Source organism: Penicillium soppii (genome assembly GCF_028829465.1).
Source record: "Penicillium soppii strain IBT 18220 chromosome Unknown utg000007l, whole genome shotgun sequence".
NCBI lineage: Eukaryota > Fungi > Ascomycota > Eurotiomycetes > Eurotiales > Aspergillaceae > Penicillium > Penicillium soppii.
The window spans coordinates 2,684,262-2,703,390 of NW_026643237.1; the positions used below are offsets into that span (position 1 = coordinate 2,684,262).

At 47.3% G+C, this 19,129-nt stretch overlaps 7 protein-coding genes across 7 annotated transcripts; 4 read left to right on the top strand and 3 right to left on the bottom strand.

Moving 5' to 3' along the window:
• Positions 1-177: 177 nt before the first annotated feature.
• nimX (cyclin-dependent serine/threonine-protein kinase CDC28) lies at positions 178-1,325 on the bottom strand (the record flags this gene model as incomplete). Its single annotated transcript, XM_057245813.1, has 4 exons — positions 178-433; positions 485-648; positions 700-1,208; positions 1,277-1,325. The coding sequence occupies 4 exons, from the start codon at positions 1,323-1,325 to the stop codon at positions 178-180; spliced, it is 978 nt and encodes a 325-aa protein (XP_057094076.1).
• A 366-nt stretch (positions 1,326-1,691) lies between these two features.
• alkB (oxidoreductase, 2OG-Fe(II) oxygenase family) lies at positions 1,692-2,846 on the top strand (the record flags this gene model as incomplete). The annotated part of the gene is made up of 2 exons (XM_057245814.1): positions 1,692-1,986; positions 2,029-2,846. The coding sequence occupies 2 exons, from the start codon at positions 1,692-1,694 to the stop codon at positions 2,844-2,846; spliced, it is 1,113 nt and encodes a 370-aa protein (XP_057094077.1).
• Positions 2,847-4,832: 1,986 nt separating this feature from the next.
• Positions 4,833-6,717, top strand: gmdA (putative general amidase GmdA; the record flags this gene model as incomplete). The annotated part of the gene is made up of 4 exons (XM_057245815.1): positions 4,833-5,108; positions 5,190-6,071; positions 6,133-6,541; positions 6,593-6,717. 4 exons carry the CDS (start codon positions 4,833-4,835, stop codon positions 6,715-6,717), a joined length of 1,692 nt encoding a protein of 563 aa, XP_057094078.1.
• A 277-nt stretch (positions 6,718-6,994) lies between these two features.
• On the bottom strand, positions 6,995-8,748 carry N7529_010289 (uncharacterized protein; the record flags this gene model as incomplete). The annotated part of the gene is made up of 2 exons (XM_057245816.1): positions 6,995-8,123; positions 8,177-8,748. 2 exons carry the CDS (start codon positions 8,746-8,748, stop codon positions 6,995-6,997), a joined length of 1,701 nt encoding a protein of 566 aa, XP_057094079.1.
• A 621-nt stretch (positions 8,749-9,369) lies between these two features.
• On the bottom strand, positions 9,370-14,580 carry N7529_010290 (putative ABC transporter; the record flags this gene model as incomplete). The annotated part of the gene is made up of 13 exons (XM_057245817.1): positions 9,370-9,471; positions 9,664-10,117; positions 10,171-10,460; positions 10,519-10,767; positions 10,818-11,379; positions 11,429-11,506; positions 11,559-12,225; positions 12,277-12,324; positions 12,375-12,499; positions 12,553-12,651; positions 12,723-12,845; positions 12,899-14,019; positions 14,068-14,580. Coding segments are annotated over 13 exons (4,431 nt in total), but the record flags the coding sequence as incomplete, so codon positions are not given.
• A 1,395-nt stretch (positions 14,581-15,975) lies between these two features.
• On the top strand, positions 15,976-16,748 carry N7529_010291 (uncharacterized protein; the record flags this gene model as incomplete). The annotated part of the gene is made up of 2 exons (XM_057245818.1): positions 15,976-16,007; positions 16,061-16,748. The coding sequence occupies 2 exons, from the start codon at positions 15,976-15,978 to the stop codon at positions 16,746-16,748; spliced, it is 720 nt and encodes a 239-aa protein (XP_057094081.1).
• Positions 16,749-17,214: 466 nt separating this feature from the next.
• Positions 17,215-18,471, top strand: N7529_010292 (M20 family metallopeptidase; the record flags this gene model as incomplete). Its single annotated transcript, XM_057245819.1, has 1 exon — positions 17,215-18,471. One exon carries the CDS (start codon positions 17,215-17,217, stop codon positions 18,469-18,471), a length of 1,257 nt encoding a protein of 418 aa, XP_057094082.1.
• Positions 18,472-19,129: the final 658 nt, after the last annotated feature.

Here is a 19,129-nt window from a genome sequence, read left to right on the forward strand (position 1 = left end):
TAGCTGAAGCTAGAAAGGGTATGTACGCCTGTTATTCAAGACTAAAACACATCGTATCCAGTAAGCCCACCCTCCATATCACCCCCCAATTGAACGCCGTACAGAGCAGAAACAAAACAGTCCCGAAGCAATTTCCAGAAAATAAGATTACACAGAATAAGGTGTGAGATCTTCGTTTTAGTGGTGGCCATTGCTTCCACGGTCAGCGTAGTATGCAGTGCCGTTGCGGAAGTAAGGGTGGAGACAGGCTTGCTTGGCTGAGAGTCGGTGCGCAGGGTCATATTCTAGCAGAGCCTCTAAAAGTGCACATCCGGCCTCTTCTAGTCCAGGAACAATCTCACCGTGGGGGCGCTTCCACTTGGGGAAAGTGGCTTTGTAATCGGGGAACGAGGTAACGCCGGGCCAGGTGTCTTCTCCGGGGGTGCCGAGGATGCTAAAATTCGTTAACATCATTGGAAACAAAGAATAACCAAATTACACTCACCGGAAGATCTTGAAAATCTCATCAATTTCAGAGTCGCCGGGGAAAAGTGGCTTTCGTGTACACATCTCTGCGAAAATAGCACCCACAGACCACATATCAACGCCGGTAGAGTACTGGCGTCCACCCAGCAGGATTTCCGGGGATCGGTACCAAAGTGTAACAACCTTTCAACAGATATTAGTATAGTGTCACACGATTGGACATATTGTATATACCTCGTGGGTGTAGGTGCGAAGAGGAACACCGAACGCTCTGGCCAGACCGAAATCGGCCAATTTGAGGTTGCCCTCACGGTCAATCAACAGATTTTGGGGTTTTAGATCACGGTGCAAAATTCGGTGGCTATGACAGTAGCGGATACCCTCAACGAGCTGAGCCATGAATTTCTTGACCATTTTGTCGCCCAGGCCCAGGGTTGCACCGGACTTGAAGCCATCAGGCAAGGGCTTGCCTCGTCCACCCTCACTGACAGGCAAAGCCTCCATATATTTCTTAAGATCGCAGTCAAGGTACTCAAAGACAAGGTATAGCTTGTGACCATCGGCGTGAACAATGTTCAGCAGCTGAACAATGTTGGGGTCTTGCATTTCTTTGAGGAGTGAGATCTCGCGAATGGCGGTGCTGGGAACACCCTCATCTTCGGCTTCGAGGCGGATCTTCTTCAAGGCGACGATACGGTTGGGGTGATTGAGTTCGCGGGCTTTGTAGACCACACCGTACGTGCCTATGGACAATTGACGCGTAAGTCGAGCTGCGGAGGACAAGTAAACAACTCGCATGGGATTCACACACCTTCACCGATTTTCTCAATTTTCTGATAGTTATCCATAGTAGCTGACATCCAAACCTTTCTGTGTTGAATAAGATTAGGGAACCTCGAGAAGATATAGACTAGAATGAGATTTGGGGCAAATCGAAAGGATGTTGACGAGAAGATTTTGTAAGGGAAGCAAGGAGAAGTGCTAGCCACCACTTACTCTGGCGATGTAGATCTCTGAGAACAGCTAGAGCAGCACGCTCTCCAATTTCCGACTGGAAATCAAAAAATGAGAATTGTTGAAAAGATGATTGACAAAGGACAGTATCTCGATGGTGGGGAGAGAATTACATCTTCTTTTGTCAACAAACACCCCGCGCCCATCACCGGGCGGTGAGCGCGTACCATTTCTCTTGGTTCTACTTGGATTTTTGACTTCATCTCTTCGCAATGGCGCAAATTAAAGGGTTGAGTGCTTATGACCGCCCTCCTGATCCTGTCAGGATCTGCTACAAGAAATATTCCAAAATTGAATTGTCTGAAGTTGACAATGATCCGGGGATCCTTGACCTCCGACGACTCGATCCCGACCAATTACCAGCCGGAGTGACGGTTGCGCAGTCTATGTCAAGCCAAGATTTGCGATTGGCATTCGACGATTTTATTCGTGGAAGTCATTGTCCTACTGAAGAGGATGCTCCTCTGGCTGAGAACATCCCGGTCTTTGCTCACAATTCGATATCCGGTTAGCACTTTATTGCCTGAATTTGGAACTGATCCCCGACAGGACAAAGAGCCATTCCTGACCTCCTGGCAGGACTTCTGATGATACCTGAATTGTTTCCTCCCACTGTGCAGATTGAATTGCTTTCACGTCTATTCCACCGAGACTTGCCCAACCCGGAGCACCAAACAAACCTACACCTGCACTACGATGTAACATATCCCGAAGAAGCAGAAGATACCCACAAACCGAAGTCATTCTTCGAGGATGATCCCAGTCGATCCTTTCAGCCCAAGGATCCCGAGGTTCATAAACCTATGACGGTTCAAAGTCTTCTGGAGAAAAAATTGCGCTGGGTCACATTAGGTGGACAATACGACTGGACTGCTAAAGTATATCCCTCTGGAACTCCGCCGGTATTTCCATCAGATATTGCGAACCTCCTGCGCGCCGCGTTTCCAGAAACCTCGGCCCAAGCTGCCATTTTGAATCTCTACTCCGCTGGTGATACATTAAGCGTGCATCGCGACGTTAGTGAGGACTGTGACGTAGGTTTGATCAGTGTGAGCTTTGGATGTGATGGGTTGTTCTTGGCTAGTCATGATGATGGGAACGGTTGTGAAATCATCCGGCTTCGATCAGGCGACACGGTTTATATGAGCGGTAAATCGCGGTTCGCCTGGCATGGAGTTCCGAAAATCCTGCCTTCGAGTTGTCCCGCATGGCTCGCCGACTGGCCATCGATGGGGGATACCGGCGCAGGCATGCCGCCTGGTCGCTATGAAATGTGGAAAGGGTGGATGGCCGGTAAACGGATCAACCTGAATGTTCGACAAATGACTACTTCGTTGTCTTCTGGCGATAAAGCGGCCCCAGTCTGAATATAGCAATCCAGATCGCAACAATAAGTTGTCCAGCGCGCTCGGCACTCAACACTGCCTAAACATGACCAGCATTTCACAATGGGGCATTAAAGCCTCGAGGTACCCTCACTCTCCGGCCAAGGCTGGTCCAGCTTTGCCCCCTAGTTCATCAAAGAGCCATTCCTCACAAAGTACTTTGTGCTTTTGATAGAGAGAGCAATATATCCGAGGGTTGGAGTTACGTATTGTTGGCATTGCCGGAGATAATATTGACAGGCAGATAAACCAATCAAGACCAATAGAATAACACAGGTTTTTCCAACCTTGAACTGAAAGCCGTCTTACCATGTTATCAATGCGCGGTCGCGCGCATTAGTCTGTCTCGCTAAACAGAATTCTCTCATTTGTTAGATCTTCAACCAGCCATCTGTCTATCTAATAATATTTAACACGGGGTTCCAATGGCCGTGGCCCCCTTCCAGAAGCCATTAGCCTTGCTTGAAATGCTTCTTCTTCTTCTTCTTCTTCTCTCTCCATTTGGGCTGCTCGCTCAGCGAGAAGGATTTTCTCATTGCGAGCAATTCGCCGAAGCTCCCTGCGAGAATCCTCATTAGTCCGCAAATTCGTCAAGTTTTGGGCAGCAGCTGGGCGCAACGGGATGCGGTTCAATGACCGTATCGCTCGTTTGTTTTTGGTGCGTTTGCCTAGCTTTATAGAACATAGCCTTCTTTAAGTCCGAGTCCCCTTATTCGACTCTATGACTTAATAACACATATGCATCCATACTACGTTTAATATTCTTTTACAGTCTTTTGAATGACTTTTCAATGCTTCTAGCATCTTTAGCAATGCTCGCATTGAATTTAGTAACCCGAGCTATTAGATAAGGTAGTGAATTAGTCGCTGAACTTGAGGGTTCGAGGGAGGGTCCGGGGGTATCAAAACCCGTGAGATTAATGTTTTCCTTTGTTTAATTTTGCGAACAAAGGTTTAATCACTAAGTTCGCATTTGTATTGTAAATAGCCCTTAATTTAAACAATGATTTAATTAATTTGTTGCGTTAATAAACGCCGGCGAACATCACTAATGATCCAGAAAATCCCGTTTTTAGTAGGCACTTCCCCTCTATATAACTTCTTTTTTATTAGCACTTTTAAACTGCTGTTTAAAAGTCTAAAATGCCTATCTATCGAGTGTTTATACGAGGTAAGAAGTATACGGAATAAAGTAACATATAATAATATTATTCACTTTACAATAGTTTGTAAACTCGAGTGTGTAATATAAATAGTAGTTATCTATTAACCACTTTCAAGTAAGACGGGTAAGACCTGAGCTCAGATCATAGATTATCACATGCCTATGACCCGAGCTCCATATGATATCACCTTCTTCATTACCTTTACCTTCATCGCTTCTTCATCTACAGTGGCACCGCAAAAGTGTGCGACCACCCTCATTCACCGCTCTTTTCCCCGCCTTTCTAACTAGGCTAGTAAACCCTGTCGCGTTAAGAAACGCGGTCGCGACTCTATTCATTTACGCAAGCCTGTGACTTGACTTCCTGGTCAGGTGACAGAGAAAAGTGGATCACCTGTGACCTGAGCTCAGGTGTACCCGTTACCTGACCTAGTGTCACCACCCCGGCTTTTGCTCGGCCCGCCACGGTATCGTTATTCTAGCCGTTATCGGTTGCTCGGATCCGCAATTCATTAGTATTAGTTAATGTATACCATTCTTTTAAGTGTCGTGTTCCCTTAACAAGAAACTAAGATAGCACTTCAGCGAGACAGACTAATGGGCGGTAGGACCATTAGTCATGGTAAGACGGCAACCCGATGTAATTCGTGGCATGCATCGTTGATAAGCCTGTCTCCAATTGAACTCCAATGACTCCAACGACCGACCCGCACATCTGATATGCCAAGTCCCAGGTAAATAAACTAAATAAATACTATGCGTCTTGCACAACCCCAAGCTCACAGCTGAATACTCAGTTCACGATGCCCGAATCAACCTGGAATACTCAGGGCGAAGCTAAACGCCAGTCTGTTCTAAATTTGATCCCTGACAAATGGAGATTGAAGGACCCTGTCCCTCCAGCTGCCGAGCTTCGTGATGTGACAGGGAACTATATCCGACAATTTCTCACAGAGCGTGAGACCGAGATCACAGAGACAGATGCTGTAGATATCGTCGCTCAGACATCCACGGGTAATTGGACCGCTGTTGAGGTGATAGAGGCGTTCTGCCATCGAGCTGCACTTGCTCACCAGCTCGTACGTTGGTGTCCCAAACAACGCATTATGCACAGGTTTCTCCTCCGCGAAGCTTTACTCTAACCAATGGGCATATTTCAGGTCAACTGTCTCCACGAGATCTTTTTCGACGCAGCCATCGAAAACGCTAAACAACAAGATGAATATTACGCAAAGCACAAAGCCCCCATCGGCCCTCTACACGGCCTGCCAGTCAGTCTTAAAGACACATTCCACGTCAAAGGCGTCGAAACCACCATGGGCTACATAGGTTGGATAAATACCTTCGAGGGCAACCGTAACGACCCCCGCAGCGGACAAGAAGAAAGCGAACTTGTCCGTGAGCTGCGTGTCCTCGGCGCAGTTCTCTACTGCAAGACCAGTGTGCCGAGTACCCTCATGGCCGGTGAAACCGTCAACAACATCATTGGCTATACCTGGAACCCGAAGAACCGTCTCCTCTCATCCGGCGGCAGCTCTGGCGGCGAAGGTGCTCTGATTGCGCTCCGCGGCTCGCCCGTTGGCTTTGGCACTGATATCGGAGGCAGTGTGCGTATTCCTGCTGGCTTCAACTCCCTCTATGGTATCAAGCCTTCGGCGGGTAGAATTCCATACCAGGGGGCTCCGAATTCCATGGATGGCCAGAGCTCTATACTCTCCGTCATTGGGCCGATCGCACCGTCTGCGAGATCTCTGGCTCTCTTGTTCAAGGCAGTCCTTGCGCAAGAGCCGTGGCTTCATGATCCACTTGCGTTCGAGCTTCCATGGCGGGATCAGATTGTCGAGGACACGAAGGTGCTGATTGACAAGGCGAAGGCTGGCTCGTCGGCGCTTGCGTTTGGAGTTATGAAACACGATGGTTTGGGCCGTATCCATCCGCCGATTGCCCGCGGTTTGAAGATCGTCGAGCAGACACTCCGAAGGCTTGGTCATCGTGTCATTGAGTGGAAGCCACCATCTCACGCAAAGGGCGCAGAGCTCCTCGTATGTATCCGTGGCCTGTTTTCACCTGAGATCTAGACAGCGAAATTTTAACGAGCAGCAGGGTCAAATATTCCAAATGGACGGCGGAGCCGACTTGAAATACCATTTAGGCCTTTCCGGAGAACCCAAACCTGCGCAAGTGATCGTGAATACAGAGGGCAATGAAATGACAGCGTATGCGATTGCCGCGCTTAACGTTGCCAAGCGCGAATATCAAAAACAGTATATGGATTACTGGAACAGCACGGCCGCAATAACAGGGACTGGGCGCCCCGTGGATGCGTTCTTCTGTCCAGCGGCTCCTCACGCTGCTGTCATCCCAAAAGAGTTTTACTATGTAGCATATACTGGCATCATCAATCTGCTGGACTACACGGCTGTTGCGGTACCAGTCACCTTTGCGGATAAGAAGATCGATGTGAAATCTGTGAATGTGTTGGGGGATGATACTGAACATGTCCAGTGGGATTGTAAGTGGGGTTCTTGAGATACGTTGCAGATCGATGCTAAGAAATGTCTAGATGACGCCGAGACTTATGATGGCGCCCCGGTATGCCTTCAGTTGGTGGGCAGGAGATTTCAGGAGGAAAAGATGCTGACTTTGGCTGAACATCTGGGTGAAGAGATTGCTCAAGATGCAAAGTAAAATGCGTGTCTGAGAACAGTAGTAGGTTTTGGAACATCTTGCTTTTTATATTTTCTTCCTCGTGTCGCTGCTATGGCCTCAACCAATGATGAGGATGTGTGATTTTGACTTTAGAAAAGCTCAGGTTCGAGGTTATTAATTACTTGGAACATATCCTTGCTGTGTATTATAAGGATAAAAGTAAGAGCAAAGCAAGCTAGTTTCAATACAATGCAAGATATCAAACCATCCAGACGCCTTTTCATATGCTTGTCTTAAAAATACATTCCACATGGGACTAATTCCGAGAGGAGGGAGGCGTCTGTCCCGAGGGTGCTGCAAGATTGGATAGATGGGGAGTTGACGATCCCCATAGTTTACCAGCGGCATGGGGTGGTGGGCCCGATTCGGAGGGATCTTCTGAGCCATTCATGAGTCGTGGGCGCTTGGCCGGTGGTAACCCACCGACCTGGGGTAGGCCACTGGGTGGGCCACTCGCCGGGCTGCGGGGATCTACGTAAGAATGAGGCGAGGCATAGTGGGTAGATGAGGCAGGAGTAGAAGCAGCCGCTGCATCTGGACTCATGGCTACCGCGGACTGCAAAGGACGCAAGCGGTTTGGGTGAGATGTAGTATCTTCGCCGGGTCGTGGAGGCCGGATATCAGGGCTTTGCTGGGCCTGGTTGTGATCTGGATCCCCCAGTGGACTGGGGTTTCCATATCCAACCCCAATGCGGCCCATGCCCTTATCGTGCATCACGACCCGTTTCCATTTTGCCACAACATTATCATAATCCCATCGTGTCGAGTCAGCACTGACATGACTGTCCTGGGCGTCTAGCTCCCGTGCTACCTGCCGTGGTAGGGGTAGCGTATCTGGCGGGAACAATGCAAACTCCCGAGGCCACTGACACGATCCCAGGCGCTCGACTTGTGCACGCAGCTGGTTTGCTTCCTGCTGCACTCGGGCAAGTTGCTCGTCTGAGGACTTGCGCTTCTCGGCCTCTCGTGCAAATGCGCGTGTGATCTCCAATTGCCACGCGTCACGGCGAGTCTCGTGTGGGAGCGAATTCCAGTGATTGAAGGCTAGTTCCATGTGTCGCAGGCTCATCTCCTCGTGTTGCTGCGCGCTGCGATATATCATGCTGGGGTCCACGCCATTGTTCCCGTGTCTCGCGTGTGGCGCAGCGGTCGCGTCTGCTGCAATTTGGTCGGTTTGCCACTGACTCACCTTGGAGCGCAGGGCTTGGCGAACAATATCGAGGTACTCGGCACCTGGAGGTTGGAGCGGAAACGAGGTCGAGGAAGGGAAGGGATTCGTTGCAAAAATGCTCGGTGGGGGAGGCAGCAGCTGCAAACACAAGGAGGGAAAGGTCTGGGTTTGAATGTCGAAATCGAATGGAGACAATCGAGGCCGTACACGAGATCTAATATTTTATGAGCTATTGTCAAAATTAGCAAAGGGGGTAATTTAACATACGACGCAGCTTTGATGTTGTCAAGCACTTCGCGCAGTGCCAGTTCCAGCGCCCGCATGGTATCCGGGTTACTAGAGCTAGCACCTCTACTCGCATAATCCGGCAATTGTAGCGATGCAGTGCGAGACTGCGATGGTGGTATACGCGGCCCATCTGGAGCGCGACTGGGGTTGGGGATATCATTGATAACCCCAGTCGCATGCCAGGTTGGGGTGTTGAACATCATGCGCACTGGAGCCTCGCGCGACTTCGAGCTCGATTCTGCAGCTATCTGGGGGTCCAAGGAGCCCTTTTTCTCGCTCCGATCAGGGCTCCCCTCATTCTTCCCCGTAGATGTCCGAGCCTGTCGTCGGGTGATCCCACTGCGAATCCGTCTAATCTCTTCAACATCGTGAATACCGTCAGGCTTTTTCTTGAACAGGAATTGATCAAGGTGTCGGCCCAGGGACGAAGAAGTGAAGGCTTGTTGGCAATACTGGCATTTGCGATCTTTCGTAGCAAGGTTGGCCTTCGAGCCCGACTCGTCCCCAGCCGCCGAGCCTTCTGGCGTATCCCTGGAAGATTCTTCTTTCATAGTCTGGGAAAATAAGGAAGAAATCGGAACGCGTAGAGTGAAAGGTATAGACCTTATGAATTCATGACATAAAATATAACTAGGCGTGGAAGCTCAAGAAAAAAAATATAGACAAATTTCGATTGCGCAAGTGAGAGGAGGTGGGAAGATTCCAACGGGAATGCCAAGCTTTTGGGCGCGGAGCTGCGCGATGTGCAATTTGGGGGCCAGGGGAGATTGATATTTATCTATCTTTACCTTCAAATGCGAGTCTTGTATATCCTGTGTAACTATTTCAATGCTACGATGTGAATAGTAGGGTAGTCGCTGCAATGTAACTGGACCACCCCGTTGCTGAACTGATGTGACTGCATATAGTACATACGTACTTTGAGCAAATCAAAACCCAGGAATAGAGAAGCCATCTCTGAGACACCAAATGAGTATTTATCCCTGTTCTTACGTATGACTATAGGGATTTATCCTTTCTACATATTCAAGCAACCAAAGTGAATTAGGCAGAGAATTGTCCTATACATATATTGACCAGATTTAGCACATGAACATGGCATTTGTAAACGCAGATCTGGCGAAATGATGAAACCACATTTAGGAATTGCTTTTTGTTTTCTTCGTCTTACGCGCACTCAGCCAATGTTTCATGTTGCGAGCACCATGGAGATACAGCCAGGAGATGGCGAAAACGAGAGCGAAGTTGAAGAGAATATATCCCCAGAAAATGCCCTAAGAGAAAGTCAGATCAAATTTCCCATCGAAGTGAAACAATCCTCACATAGTTCCTCCACTTGTGTGAATAAAAGACGTTGATACCACGAGCCTATCAAGTGTAACCAAGCTTCAGTCAGCCATTCCAATCTCATCTAAGTGCATTGCAAGTATACCAGGGCAAACCATGATATAGATCTTGGAACTCACATATTGATCACCAGTCGCATATTGACAGAATGAGCACATTCCATTTCCAGCGTCTCGGACATACCCACCGGCCTCTCGTGTATAAGGTCCCGCATATTCCTGACAGGTCATGCCAGATGGAGGGCTGAAATGTGATTCTTCACGCTCCACACAGCGCACAGGAACGTTATGTGTGACGACTCCAACAAACCCTTCCAGCAAGTAATGGAATGGCGTAAGCCAGTACATCCACGACTGCCAAAAATGCGGCAACGCCGCATAAGGCACAACAACACCGCAGAATGCAACAATGAAGGTGAAAAATGTTGGCACAAGTAAACTTGCAAAGAGCTCATTGGGCGCAAGTGCTGCTATAAATTGCCCGAATCCGACATAGAACAATTCAAAGAGCATGAGAAGCACCCAGACGTAGCCAGAGCTGAAAGAATCGCGTGGGAACCATACTCCCCAGTACCTTGAAATTTGTATGAGACATTTGATTCATGGTGGTCTTGAGAGTTCACTTACCAGCAGTTGAAATAAATTGACCCGGCCACAATTGAATAGGGAAGTTCTGGAATAATTGTGCTGACGACAAAGGCAGCCCACGAGTAAATCTTCGAGCTAGATTCGCGGGATTCATAGAGGCTGCGAAAATGCAGGAATCGTGGCTGTAATTGTTGGATCAGTGGTGGTGAAATGGTCAATGTCATGAACACAGAAAATAGTCTGGACTGCATGTCGATATAACTATTTCCGAGATGCCAAAATGTGAAGGTGTTGAACAGGCCCGTAAAGATGTGGAGCATAAACTTGCCCTGTTATGTCATCAGTAAAAAGACATCTGACTTGAATATTTGAGAGACAGTGGCATACAAGGATGTAGTCCGGGATTCTCCAGTAAGCTACGAATGCACGCTTGGTGACTGTCACTATTTGGACCCAGAGTGGCATTGCGTACTCGCGATCGTCTTTGACTTTTTCGTTTTGAACATTGCGACGGGACGCAACAATACCTTCTATGTCTTCAGAAAGCTGTTTGGATTCCGGCGAGTTGGCCCACACATCGCTCCAATCCTGTCCCTTGTAATCCGGATTTCCGGCTCCAATGACTTCCAACATGTACTTGCAAGACTGTTAGAACTGTATATAAGCATAATTCTCAGATCACATACCTCTGCCGGATTTGCGTGTGGTGAGCACTTTTTCCCGCCATTTTTTTCGAAGAAATCGATGAGGGTCTTGGAATCATTTCCAAGTGGGCCATTGTAAACAACCTTTCCACCACTTTGGAGCAGCAAAAGCTCATCGAAGTTCTCGAACAAAACAGCAGAAGGTTGGTGGATTGTACATAAAACAGCCTGCCCGGCATCTGCCAGTCGGCGAAGAAAACGTACAATATTGAATGCGGCCAGAGAATCAAGTCCTGATGTTGGTTCGTCAAGGAAGAGCAGCAGCTCCGGCTTGCTTGCTAGTTCCACTGCGATCGTGAGCCGTTTTCGCTGCTCCTGGTTCAGCCCCGATCCCGCAGATCCCACTGTGGCACCAGCAATAGATCGCATCTCCAAAAGGTCGATCACCTTCTCGCAATAATCATATTTTTCTTGCAAAGGAACTTCTCGAGGCTGGCGCAAAAGGGCAGAGAAACGGAGAGATTCTCTAACAGTAGCAGTCGGCTCGTGGATGTCCATCTGCTCGGCGAATCCGGTTGCTCTTTGGAAGCTTTTCGGGAGAGGCCTGAGGTTGTTAGCTAAAAGCGCTGGGATTTCCACGAAGTATTGTTTACCGTCCATCAACTAAAAAGTTGCCAGTAACCACTCCAAAATTAATGCGCTGTGCGAGCGCGTTCAGAAGGGTGGTTTTTCTGATTCAGAGTCAGCATTTTGCGTAGGCATAGTATTTTAACATGAATTTACCCTGCACCAGATGCACCCATTAGTGCAGTGAGACGACCGGGCTTGACATATCCTTGGACATTTTGCAGCAAGTGCCTCTGTCCACCCTTGTATGGAATGGTGTAGTTTACATCCTGCCATGTGAAGATTGCTGTGTTTTTAGCAATGTCCTGAACCTTATCCTCAGACCCACTCGAATCTTGCTCTTTTGGCTCATGGTTTGTGTTGGCAGTGCTTGTAGACTCCTCGTCCTCGGGTGATCCGGATTGTGCAAGGGCATTTTGAACTGCTCTGGGGGCCTCGCCCCTTTTGAACACCGTCACCGAACTTCCACCTTTGTTAGGCCTTTGTAGTTCCATTCCCAGCATTGTCAAAATGACGAAGAAAAGGAACCATCCGATGATAATGCCTAGGTTTCGCCAAAGGTGAGCTCTGCTGTAGGTGTATGCTGTTTCGATGTATTTGGAACCCTGAACAGTCAACTGATCTGGACTACTGCCCTGTATCGCGCAGGTCTGATGACCAGGAGATGCATTTGGTCCTCCTGGAACGATATACGGCGGTTCGCATTTGATGTTGAGATTGTGAAATTCGTTCGCCATCAATGCTTCGAATGCGTACTGCACCGGGTTTATCCAAATAAGCCATTTGAGCCACGGGTGCATTTTCCACGGAGGAATCAAGTAGCCTGCAAAGTGGTTAGATCTGCAGTATATAAGATAGCCTGGGTTAGGTATACCTGTGTACACAACCAAAGCTTGTATGGCCACACCAGTAAGACGTGTTGCTTTGATAATGTCAGTGAGGATTGCAAATTCATTTCTATCCTTCACTTACCAACATCCAAAGAGGCACACAAGGCTCCAAGGGCGCGGAAGAATGAATACATGGTCATTGTGAGGGTGAAGATAAACAGGAGATTGATAAAGAATTGTGAAGCTGTTCGTGCAAGATTTGCCATGCTAGATGAAACGGTGAGTATCTCAATGAATTTCAGTTGCCGAGTTAGACTTACAAGTAGACTACTACATCAAACAACACAACTTGAATAAACACAAGAGGCACGTCGACGACGACCTGGGCGAGGGCATATGCTGCTGGGCGGTAGAAAGAGCTAAATGAAAAGCATCAGCCTGGTCAATTTTGAACATCTCATATCTTTCAGCATTTCATTTGAGAACTCACAAACTTTTGTGCTTCATCAATATCGGCCGGCTCTCAAATGCTGCTGTCAGTTCTGCCATGGCCAGCAATGCATTGAATAGCAGGATAAAGAACATGACACCACCCCTGGTGAAAACGCCAGAACTGAATATAGTCAGTCAGAAAATTCCTTGTATTACAACGAAAGAGTGACTTACCTCGTATCTGGGAGATTATAGAACAAGCTTCCAACGATCAGTGCCTGAAAAGTGATTACACTCCATTTGCCAATCAATGACTCTCTGTCGCCAAACATCACCAAAAATTGACGGTGCGTCAAAATCATGACCTGCTTATAGAACGAGATTGTGAAATTCTTCTTATCCAATTCACTTCTCGCAGCTTCTCTTTCGTTCTTCTGGGCTTCGATCTCACCCTCAAAACTTTCAATATCCGCAAGAGTATTTTTATAGACATCGCTTTGACGATATGCTGCTTGAAAATCATCACCAGTGCGGGGAATTCGATCTTCCCAGCCAGCTTTCACACGTCTTGCATGTGGATCACTGACAGAAGTCAAAAAGTCCGGGGTTGTCCATCGTGGAGGACATTCAAAGCCGAGATGTTCGAAATATGCCTTTGCCTTCTCACCGGGACCAAAGAAAGAGCATTTGCCGTCTTCAATCAGAATCACCTTGTCGAAAAGATTGAAAAGATTTTCTGACGCCTGGTAGAGAGCTACCACAGTAGAGACATTGGCGGTATTTGTCAAACTGCGCAAGCTTTGTACGTACTCGAGTGCCGTACTGGCATCCAGGCCCTTAGTTGAGTTGTCCCAACATTGTGTGCTGGCCTTTGTAACCATCGCTTCAGCTATCGATGTCCGCTTCTTCTCACCACCAGAAACTCCACGAATCATCTCATTGCCAACTCTGGTTCCGAGGGCATGCTCAATCCAGAACAACTTGGCAATAGCAGAGAGGAACGTCTGTTGGTAATCTCTTCGACTTTCTCCGGGAATACGTGAGTCCTTGTCGGGAGTTCGAGTTTTGAGAGCAAATAGTAAAGTATCTCGAACAGTCAAAGTTGCATAGTGGAGATCATCCTCGGGGTTGTACAATACTGACATTTTCAGCAATGAAACACAGATGCGCGGACGTAACACACCTTCAGATCTATACTGTTTTGCCATCTTTTCTGATTCAGTGCCTCCATAACGTACATCACCGTCGATGCTTTCGTATCCAGCTCTTTGGTTCCCGAGGACCTTCAAGAAGGTGGAACAGCCCGACCCAGGGCGACCCAGCACAAGAAGCATCTCTCCTGGGCGAACGCAACCCTTTATATGGAATTAGCAATCTTTATATCAAGTGAGAAGTATACTCACGGAAAAGTCATCCAGAATTGTTCGAATTGATGGCTTTCCGACTCCAGTTCCTTTTCTCCCTCGAGTCAAAAGTCGTTTGATGAGCCGCGGTAACCCCAGAAAGATGTCTCCATTAGTTGGCTGGAGAGCGGCTCCGAGGCCTACACCTTTCACCGTGAGACCTTTCCATACTACTCCAAGGTGGCGTGTTTTCTCTTCTTCGGAGTTGGCCTTGCGTTCTTCGCCGAACATTCGCGAAATCAGCTTTTCTATTTGAGCCCATTCCCCTCCTTCATGACCGGAAGCATAGCTTCGTCGCTGAGATATAGTCCGTGCGAGGCCCTCATCCGTTAATTGTGCTCCTGTGTTAGATTGTTTCAGTTCTGAGCTCGTGCTGCGAATTGGTGTGAAGCCATGCTGTGCTGAATTTGGGCTGACTGGTGAAGAACCTGCAGAAGAAACAGAATCATGAGATCTGGCGTTCAAATCCTCAGCCAAAGCAGATTCACAATCTTCAGAGCGATTGTCTGCCATATCTTATCTTCGAACGCTAATCGAATACTGTAAACGTTTATAAGACCCAAGATGATGGTAGGTAGGTATTTGCAATACCATAAATTGATTGATGAAAGCTTCTTTCCGTATTATTGGTGAAGGTAACAAATAATAAAGCAAAAGGAACACAGAATGTCGTCTGAGGAAGGGTGCACCAATTACGTCAAATATCATCCCTCGGGGAAGTAAGCGATCGGTGTCGGAATGTGAAGAGACCGAGATAAAACCTCCGTGAATAATGCTGCATAAATTCCACCTCCTTGCATGATTCCTAACTTTTATACAAGGGACGAACCAAGTTTGTCTTTTGCACTTAGGCCGTGGACACATAGGATATGTATATCATCACGGACCCGCCGGATACTATAACTACAATGTGAGTCAGGATAACGTTTCATGAAAGAAGTAAGATGAAATTGTGCTGAATATGTATTCTATCAAGATGTGAAGTTTCTGCATTGTACGGTGAAGTGCGCACAATCGGCCCGCATTTAGAGTTCTCGATCGCCAATCATGAAGTCATCGATCGTGCAACATAGTGATTCCATGGTGACATGTGATCTAGATCTAGGAATTTCCTATGTGTAGAAACTGAATTCGTCTAAAGGAGGATGCTTGGCGGATATATCGGGGATCTTGGTCGGATCATGTTTGCGCAAGACTAGGATATGTTTTTGATAGTGAGCCTTAAGTGGCTTGGAAAGGAATGAAAGCGAGACGGTTATATTATTTTGAAACCAAGTGAATACTGCTTTTTTCAGTAGTCCATTTCTTCTAATGTTGTGAGACAGACCTGAAATTATTAGCACTACTGTCAATATTATCTACATACCATTTAAACTATCAACATCGCGGAAGTGGTTTCCGATAACGTGACAGGCATAGTATGAACTCTGAATACATATGTTTCTCTCTAAAGCAGTAATTTCATTATCATAGTCTCGTCATCCTTGTCTAGTGTCCCAGAATCTTACAATGTTCGACTTGTTCCTGCTCACAGGCAGATAAACGCCTATTGTCGAGCCTATGGGTAACTAGGATTGGTTTGTAAAGACTCAACGCCAGATGAGATCGCAATATCCATCATCTAGTCAGGGAGTTTTCGTTGGGTTGCTGAATGGGAAAACGAAGAAATAAAGCGGATTATCATTCCTTGATCACAAATAGAGCAGCACGCCATGATTACCACATAGCTTCAAATCTAGTTGGGCTGGGAAACATAAATCTGCAAGACCCCGTTAGAATACCAAGGAACATATTTCATTCGATTTTCCTGTCAAACACTCATCGTGCATTACAAAAACAGCGATGAAGCCTTACCAGGCTCACGGATTCATGCAAACGGTCTTGGAGTTTTTCCATATATCACCACCAATGCCGAAGAAGTCAATCAAAGCGCGAAGCAAGTAGGTGCTTGTCATATTCGTGGGTGATAAAGTGATAATACTCACAACTTCAGAGCCAAGCTGTGGTGCGTTGGGAAGACCACTCCTCCAGTTTACAGCACTGCACCCGCTAGAGACCGTGACCGAGTCTCAACAGGTGACCAGCTTGATGATCCGCCCCAGTACAACCTTAGGGAGGTTCTTGAAAAGCCAACTTCGACCCGCAGCCAACTGGAGTGTCGTATCGTCAAGCTCTGGAAAAAGGTCTGGCTGGGCCTGTATCAGATTGACGATAACGAAGATCGATACCATATTCACCGCATTGAAGCACTCTATCTCGGTGCTGGTATGACCCGCGCATACCGAATAGGCGAGCTCGAAGTTCTCAGACGTTATTTCCTTCGAAACGAAACCAACAATGGTATCGCTTCGCTGAAGCTCTTCCCGGATCTTCATCTTTCGACTCTTTTGTCCGTGGTCCAGATATTGGAGGCTTATGAGAGTGAGATTGAGAAAATGAAATTGATCTACACCATTTTACAGAGTGGTCAGTTGGCATTGCATCAAAGTGGTGACATTGCGCAGGTAGCTGCTGTCGAATCTGAGTACCTGACAATCGCAGAGCCGATGGAGAAGAGGATTAGACAGTACGATGCGCGGATGGACGTATTAAATATGGAAATCTGCGATGAAGCCATGGGTTTCTACGATCGGCCAAAGGGAGAGCATGTCTACTACAAGGCGTTCCCATGTATGTGGTGACAATCTGCTCTTTGAGATTTGTGTTGCGCCTGTTTACAAACCGTTTGTTTGCAGAGTTTAGTGAATAAGCTGTGGATTATTTATCCGGCTTATCACAATATACGAAGAAATACAAAGAAAACAGTTTACTTTCTCTTGGCTATAGGCGAGAACATTAAAAAGAGTAGTAAACAGGTATAAACACATAAATACTGAAGTCTCATTGAAACTGAGTATGTAAGTATGTAAACCTTCTGGGAAAATGTTATAGATCAAAAGAAATTACTTCAGGACTAGACTATCACAACATATCCCCTTCTGTTGTACTCAGCTCTGTGGATATTGAAGTGGATGAATTCTCCCCGCACCCCACATCCCCTCTCGGGTGTTAGTTGCCCCAAAGCTCTCCTGACTTTCATGATGACTCACGCGTCTTTGACGGGAGTCTTCGAGGCTTTCTCTTTTTAACTTTCCAATTAATATCAATATGGCAAGCTTGTCAGGAATACTGAGAGATGGATCTCTCAACTTGACTCCCTATGAGGATTTGTACAAGCATTTCCACGCTCATCCCGAACTCTCCCTGCAAGAAAAAGCCACATCCGAAAAAATCACAGAACATCTATCTCAATTAAACGCCTATGAGCTTTATACCAATATCGGCGGTTATGGACTGGCAGGTGTTCTGAGAAATGGCCCTGGAAAGACCATTCTTCTGCGTGCAGATATGGACGCGCTTCCCGTCAGGGAACTCACCGGTCTCCCATACGCGAGCACCGTCACCATGCGCGATGCTAATGGCATCGAAAGGCCTGTGATGCACGCATGTGGCCACGACATGCACATAACTTGTCTTCTGGCAGCGGCTGAAACTCTCGCGAAAATCCAGGACAAGTGGAGCGGTACTTTAATCGTGCTATTCCAGCCGGATGAAGAACGGGGTGGAGGTGCGCAGGCTATGGTTGACGATGGACTTTATTCAAAGGTCCCGATTCCGGATTACGTGTTTGGCCAGCATGTGATGCGGTTGCGTGCTGGAAGCGTCGGCTCACGTCCCGGTACGATTATGGCTGCCGCAGACAGCCTCAAGATCACCGTGTTTGGTCGCGGTGGGCATGGTTCGCTACCACATCAAACAGTTGACCCTGCCCTTCTCGCTGCGCATATTGTTGTGCGGTTGCAAGGTATCGTCAGCAGAGAGGTAGACCCAAGTGACCTCGCTGTTGTGACGGTTGGAAGCCTACAGGCTGGGCAGACAGAAAACATCATTGCGGATCGCGCTGAAATTGGGCTTGATTTCCGGACTGTGAAACTGGAGACACGACAGAAAATTGTCGCTGCTATTCAGCGAATTGTCGAGGCTGAATGCATGGCTAGCGGTTCACCGAAGCCGCCTATCTTCACTCCGACGCGTCGTTTCCCACCAACCTTGAATGATAGTGAGGTTGCATCTAAGCTTGCCACCTCCTTCGGAGATCATTTTGAGGATTTCGATGGAAATACGCCAAGAACCAATGTGAGCGAAGACTTTTCTACCCTAGGCACTTGCAAAGATCTGCCATGTTGCTTCTGGTTCATCGGGGGCATTGATCCCGAACTTTGGGATCAAGCGCAGAGAGGAGACAGCACCACAGAGGAGATACCTGGTAATCACTCGGCTCTGTTTGCACCTGTTATACAGCCAACAATGAAGGCCGGAGTGGATGCACTTTGCCTCGCAGCATTGACCTTTTTAAAAAAGTAATGTCCAGTCTTTCTGAAATAGATGGACACAGGCATTTTCGCATCCATATCCATGTATGTGGCAGTATATACCGGATTTTCAGCTTCAGTTGCGACTTTCCCGATCAGGGCGGCGCTTCTTCATGAGGGTGCTTGATTTTGAAGATTGAAATTTGGGGCAAAATAGCAATAGATCAGTGCAGGCAAACCTGCAAATATCATGAACATGAGTTATAATTGCTTCTATCGCAGTTGCAGAATGCTATTACTAATTTCTTCCAAACGCTCTTCGTACCAATACTTCAATGCTTGACAAAATCAAATTCCTGTGGTCCAAGTCCAGCAAGGGAAAGAGCAGTATTGTACGTATTATGTCAAGTGCGTAAAGACCAGAGCCCTGACCTCAACACTGACCCTTGGGCGTGCATTCTCAGGTGTATATGGTAGGTTGAACGATGTGTGCGGACAATCTGCATTGCCTTCATGAGTATCACCCTGAGCTTAGGGTTAGGATGTCACTCACATTTCACACTATTATCTTTTGAATCAAAACTCTTAAAAAGCAACACATCTTCGGCACCTTGTCTGCTTAGATAATACCATTGACGAACATTTGATGGTTCGTATAATGGATAAAGCAGCGTGCCAGTATAGTCACCGCGGATCATATCTGATTCGAC